This window comes from Bufo gargarizans, chromosome 4 (assembly GCF_014858855.1).
Source record: "Bufo gargarizans isolate SCDJY-AF-19 chromosome 4, ASM1485885v1, whole genome shotgun sequence".
Lineage (NCBI taxonomy): Eukaryota > Metazoa > Chordata > Amphibia > Anura > Bufonidae > Bufo > Bufo gargarizans.
The window spans coordinates 339,761,140-339,767,749 of record NC_058083.1 but is presented as its reverse complement, the minus strand read 5'-3'; the positions used below and the strand labels follow the sequence as shown (position 1 = coordinate 339,767,749).

Genomic DNA, 6,610 nt, shown 5'->3' with positions numbered 1-6,610 from the left:
CTACAGTCTAGGCATTGTAGAACCTCAGGAAACATGACAGGTGCTCAGAAAGTCAAAGTGCGTAAATTAATTTTTTTGCACCATAGTTTGTAAACGCTATAACTTTTACCCAAACCAATAAATATTAACTTATTGCATTTTTTTTTTATCAAAGACATGTCAAACAATAAATTTAGAGAAAAATTTATATAGAAATGTAGTTTTATTTGAAAAATTTTACAATAGAAAGTGAAAAATTTCATTTTTTTTGCAAAAATTTTGGTCATTTTTGATTAATATAAAAAAAAAAGTTAAAATGTCAGCAGCAATGAAATACCATCAAATGAAAGCTCTATTAGTGAGAAGAAAAGGAGGTAAAATTCATTTGGGTGGTAAGTTGTATGACCGAGCAATAAACCGAGAAAGTAGTGTAGTGCAGAATTGTAAAAAGTGGTCTGGTCATAAAGGGGGTTTAAGCTAGGAGGGCTGAGGTGGTTAAAAGCATTTTTGAAAAAATAAATAAATCATGTTTTAGTGTCTCCATAGTCTGAAAGCCAGTTTTTTATTTTAATCTTTTGATAGTTTTTGCGGGATGAGGTGACAGTTAGATTGGTACTATTTTGATCGCTTGGTGTTGCACTTTCTGTGATGTAAGGTACAAAGTTTTTTTTTTTAGCACAGTTTTTATTACATTTTTTTAGTGTGTTCATCTGAGGGGATAGGTATTTTTATAAAGCCGGTCGATATGGACGCGGCGATACCTAATATGTCTACTTTTATCCCCCTATTTTTTATTTACTTTATTTTGGAAAAAGGAAGCATTTATATATATTTTTTCATTTGAAACTTTTTTTTTGTTGAAAACTTTATTTTTTACTTCTTTTTTCACTTTTTTTTGTCCCACTCTGGGACTTCAAATTTTGGGGGTCTGATCCCCTTTACAATGCATCACAATACTTCTGTATTGTGATCCATTGGCTGTAAGTGTATTACACTGTGTAATATACTTCAGCCTGCTTCCTGTGAGATCCAGGGGGCTGGATCTCACAGGCTGTCACGGAAGGCATCGGGCTGCCTTCCCTGCCATCGGGTCCCCGTCACAGCAGCGCAAGGACCCGATGGCCACACATACTCGATAGGATCCCGCACGTGCTGCGGTCAGCACTGATTGCGGCAGTGCGAGGGTTAATGCGCCGGCATCTGTGTTTTCACTGATGCTGGCGCACACAGCAGGGGTCCGGCTATCAGTGACTGCTGGACCCCTGCCACTGACTGGGGGGTGGGGGGGTGCAGCTCCTGCACCTGCCCGATCAGCCCGTCGTACATGCAGACAATTGCTTTCTAGAAATACTAAAACTAAGGTTTCCTTTACCCTGTTACCCTCCATGAACCCATTCCATATTTCCATATAAGCAGCAACAAAATACTTAGATGTCCTAAAATAAACCATTTATTAAGAAAATGTTTTTCCAACTGAGAGAACTTTTTTTTTTTTTCTTGCATAACAAATCTGTAGCTGGCCATAGAATGATAGGTTCACAGTGCACTCGACAATCGGGAAGTAGAAACATTTACAAGGTCCAGAATGCATGGTAATACTACAACTTGCGTCAGAGCTTGATAAGTTGAAAACAGTACTATGTTTATTACAGTTCTCATTCATATGAGAAATAAGCCAGAGAACAAATTAAAACACAATGGTCCATGTACAGTAGTAATGGCACTTCACCGAAACATGCAGCTTTTATAAAAACAAAAAATACGTGCGGGACATTGTCACATGAAGAAAATGTGCCAAACAACATGTATGAGAGCAGCAGCAGGAGAAGTGACGGCTGCCACCTGTGCAGTCTTAAGTCACGGTATTACATGACGTTGCACTGTGTTCCTCAGCGTAGTCTTTATGTAAATATTACATACAGTAGTGATTAAGAGATGACTTGCTGAAATCTATTAGGCCATATCTTCTTGACAGCTTCATTCTTCATCTGTGCAAACCTGTCCACAAGAAGGAGAAGAGGCAATTAAGATGTTTGCATTAAAAATTCTAGCATGTTTTTCGAAATTTCAATGCAGCTTTTCAACCTCGACGTGCGTTTCGGAGATCCTTCGTCCGGGGGTGGCATCATCCTCGAAGGAGACACACTATGGGTAACACTATAGTTTTTTCAATGTCACTTTAGCCAGTATTTGCACTTGCACTTTACTTTTGGCGGTTTGATAATTGACTGATATACGATATTGCCCACATGGTCCCCTCCAATGATGTCACCATCTTACCTGCACTGTTGTTTTTAAATCTTTCTAATTATTTCCTTGTATTGTTTAGTAATGCATTTTTGATTATAATTATGCAGAGTGTCAATTTTTGAAGGTTTAACTGCATGACTTGTTGCCAAAGGCATACCTTTATATAACTTACATGGTCACTTACTTGTTTCCCAATAGGTGAGAACAGTGACACTGGTTTCCATTGTTTATTTGATCTGCTGTACTTGATAATTAACATACACAACTAACTGTTGGTGGTTTTTTTTGGCTTTATTGCTGTTCTGACCTAGCTGTTAGGAGCATTGAGAGCATGCACACACTGAACAGGCTCAGGCCGATGGAGGCAGACCACCACTAGAGAGGATCATTTGATCTGCTGACAAGCATGAGCAGCTCTCACAGTTTCATTGTTTACCATCCAAACACAGGTGGCAACTTTATTATACACCAATGCCCAAACAATTTTCTGGTGCTTAGAAGGAGGAAATGTGGTGTCACGGCACCCATTACAAGTCCTGCCATTGACAGCAGGCCGCATTTGCAATGGTGTAGTGAACAAGAAACCTGGACTGCTATGGAATAGAACCGTATCATCTTTAGCATCAACTGTAGGTTTGAGTATGGAGACTGCATGGTGGGTGTTTCTATCTTTCCTTTTCTAAGGAGCGACACACTGTTCCAACTGCTAGTGATGATCTAGGAAGCCATTGCATACAACAGACCTAGTAGCGATACGAGGGACACAGCCCAGCGATGTGTGCAGGACATCCTGCGGCCACATGTGTTGCCTCTCATAGCAGGGCTTCCAACTAGCATTTTTCATCAGAATAATGCTCGCCCACCCAAAGCAAGCATTTTCCAAGAATGTCTCCACCAGATTGCAACACTTCCTTTGCCTGCCTGCCCGCCAATCAAGCATTGACGGAACCAAGTGGGAGGTTAGAATTACGAGGCCCAGCTGCAACATCTGTGAGCAAATGAGCTGCAAGATACCATATGGAACCTCTATGCTTCCATGCCCAAACATATCTCACTGGTACAGAGGCAGCCCAAGGCCTCCTTTCAATTGGACAGCTTTCCCCAATGAACATATCCGTTCACTCTAATATTGTAATCATTAGCATATATCCTCATTACATTTACACATATAAAGACTCATTTAAAAAGGGCATCTGTCAGCAGATTTGTCCCTATGAAACTGGCTGACCCGTTGCATATGCGATTGGCAACTCAAGGCATCTGTATTGGTCCCATGTTTTAACATATGCAAATGAGGCTCTAGGAACAACGGGGGGTGTTGCCGTTACTCCTAGATGCTCAGCTCTCTCTACAGCTGCTGCACCCTTTGCACTTTGATTGACAGGGCCCGGTATTCTGTTGTTTTTACTGCCTGGTTCTCCAACTAAAGTGGAGAGGGTGCGGCAGTTGCAGAAAGAGTGATGCCTCTAGGAGTAATGGCAATGACCCTGTTGGTCCTAGAGGCTCATTTGAATATTTTAAAACTTTTTTTCCATCAATGAAGGCACATATGAACACGGGACCAACACAGATGCCTTCATCTGCCAAGTGTACATAGAACAGGTCAACCAGTTTCAGATACAAATCTGCTGACAGATGGCCTTTAAATTCAACAACTCCATCTCGGTGCATTATTATTTTTTTTGTCAATGAGTGTAGTTCATACACTTCCTATGAAACAATCAAATTCCGATAAATAAAAATGGATTTTCAGTTGCAGCAATTTAAACAATAAATCTGCCAAATGTAAACAGCAGTGGACATAAAATGTCTCATGCTCAGTATTATCCTTCAATATCCTCCATAAGACACTCCTCCTCAGTTGTCAGCTATAAATCTAGCAGAGCAATGAATGGGGAGATCTGGATCCATGAGAGGTACAGGGCTGGTTAGAAAGAGATTGTCATGTCCTATATGATTATTTTTTACTTTAGTCATGGGATAAACCCCTTTAAGTAACCATAGATCCCCATGCAGTCACAAACCTTGACAAAAGCATGGTCCAGTAGTTGGCTAGCCGTCCATCGCTTCTTTGGATCACTTTCCATACAGTGAGAAAGGAAATCTTTACCTTCTGGGCTCAAACGATCTGGAATGGGAGGCTTGTGTCCCATACCTACTTTGTACATAATCTGGAAATTGTGTTCATATTCATGCCATGGCCTCTGTTCCATAGGAAAACAAAAGATAAACATTTTAAGCATCCAGTTTACTTTTACAATAAAAAAATAAATAAGAAAAACACACACAAAAGATTTTTTTTTTTTACTGTAACCATCCTGAAGATTCACATTATTTACTGCCAGGTTAGAATTAGGTTAGCTAGATACTAGTTGCAATTCAGGGCTTGTTCACATCAGCGTTGGAACTTTGTTCAAGGTCTCCTTGCATGCAAAACTTTCTCCCCTCCCCGTTAAAGGGGTTGTCTCATCATGGACAAAGGGGGCATATAGCTAGGATCTATATAGAGAACGGAGCACTGCAAGGTGGCTGCTGGAGTACTGCGGTCCGGCCACCACCAAGCCAGCTCACCATAGAAGTGAATGGGACCGTGCCGAGCATGCACGACCCCCGCTTCCATTCATAGAAGATGAATGGAGGGCGGCTGCGCATGTGCAGTGCGCCCTCCTTCACTTACGGGGCTCCGTTCTCTATATAGGTGCGGGTCCAAGAGGTGGGACCCGCACCTATAAGACAATGGGGGCATATCTTGGCGATATGCCCCTATTGTCCATGACGAGACAACCCCTTTAAAAAGGGGGTTCAAACTTCTGCCGATCAGCTGTTTGAAAATGCTGCAGGCTCGTACTCTTCATAATATACCAAGCACAGCACCGTACATTGTATAGCAGGGCAGTCTCATTCATTCATTTAAAGGGAGCCTGTCCCCATGAAAACGCAATGCAATGTATGCAATCAGCATGGGGTAGAGCAGGAGGAGCTCTAGGAACAGATTATTACATACCCGTGTACTCTCATACCTGTATTTATTTTTCCTCAAGAAGACACACTATGGCTTATTTTCAGGGAATGTCTTATTTTTATTAAGTATGGTACAACAATCTCCCCTGGTGTTTGTGGGGGTGAGAGAGACCCACAGACTCTTGCTGATCAGTGTTGGGGAGCAGCAGCTTTACTGGTGTTTGTGGGGAGACTTTTACTTTCTATGTCTCCCTCTACGCCTCAGCTTGCAGCACGCACAGAAGGACCGATACCTGACAGGGGGAGCTGGCCTTGTTGATGGGGCTGCCCGCACCTCTCCGGTCACCTCCGAGATAGCAGCTGTCACGATAGGGCAGATCAGAATGGCTGCCAGTCTTCTTTACTGGTCCACGCCGGTACGCTTAGCCACGCCCATAACTATGTCTTATTTTCGGTGTATGGCTTGTATTGCGCAAATACTTAGAAATCCTGCTACGGCTTATTTTATGGGTATGTCTTATTTTTGGTGAAACACTGTAGTTTTGTAGGGAAAGAATCAATAAAACTTAAGTAATTTAAGCATTTAAATCTCTGCTCATTCTGGGCTTAGGAGTTATTTCAGTGACTGACAGCCTTCCCTGTATGAGTGTGGATACTATTATAGCCATCAATCACTGAATAAGAACACCCACATGGCTTATAAGCTCAGAATCAACCTATATTTAAATAAATACATTTCAAGTAAAGCTACATTTAAAAAATCCAAAACTTTAAGGCTCCATTCACACGTCCGTATAATGGGTTTGCATCCGTTCCGAAAATTGCGGAACAGGTGCGAACCCATTCATTCTCTATGGGGATGGAATGGATGCTATGTGCTCTCCGCATCCGTATTCCCAGAGCGCACCCCCCGGATCTTCAGGTCCGCGGCTCCGGAAAAAAATAGAACATGTCCTATTCTTGTCCGCAATTGCGGACAAGAATAGGCAGTTCTATGGGGGTGCCGGACACTGGTATTGCGGATCCGCAATGCACTACGCATGCCTGAATAGACCCTTAGATGCACATTTTTTCCCCCCAAAACGAGGGGAAAAATGGCAGTTGTCTTATAGTGTGAATGCCAATGACCGCTTCCATTATGAAAGCTGACATTAGTATGCAGGAGGCACAGGGAGCGGTAAAGAAAGAGCTGCACTGGCCCTCCCTGTTCTTCTTCTGTGCCCCACTCTGCACTGTATTCTGCGTACAGCGCCAGGACATAGTGCACGTAGGCGTGCACTATGACCCAACGCTGGGCGACATCACGTCACATGCAGCGCAGGCAGGACGACGACGACCAGGGAGCAGCGAGTGCCAGATCTGAGGTCTTTTAGCAGTCTTATCTGGGATTTGATCTGAAGCTGATGGGAGTCTGATCGGA

At 42.6% G+C, this 6,610-nt stretch overlaps 1 protein-coding gene across 4 annotated transcripts in view; it reads right to left on the bottom strand.

Moving 5' to 3' along the window:
• Window positions 1-990: 990 nt before the first annotated feature.
• The window catches only part of MAP3K4 (mitogen-activated protein kinase kinase kinase 4), a 205,622-nt gene continuing 200,002 nt past the window's right edge, over window positions 991-6,610 (bottom strand). For all 4 annotated transcript variants that reach the window (XM_044292179.1, XM_044292181.1, XM_044292180.1 and 1 more), the window contains 2 exons: window positions 4,254-4,433; window positions 991-1,977 (listed from right to left, as the gene is read on the bottom strand). In XM_044292179.1, coding sequence (XP_044148114.1) covers window positions 1,957-1,977; window positions 4,254-4,433 — 201 coding nt within the window. In that variant the 3' untranslated portion in view covers window positions 991-1,956. The remainder of the gene's footprint in view (window positions 1,978-4,253; window positions 4,434-6,610) is intronic.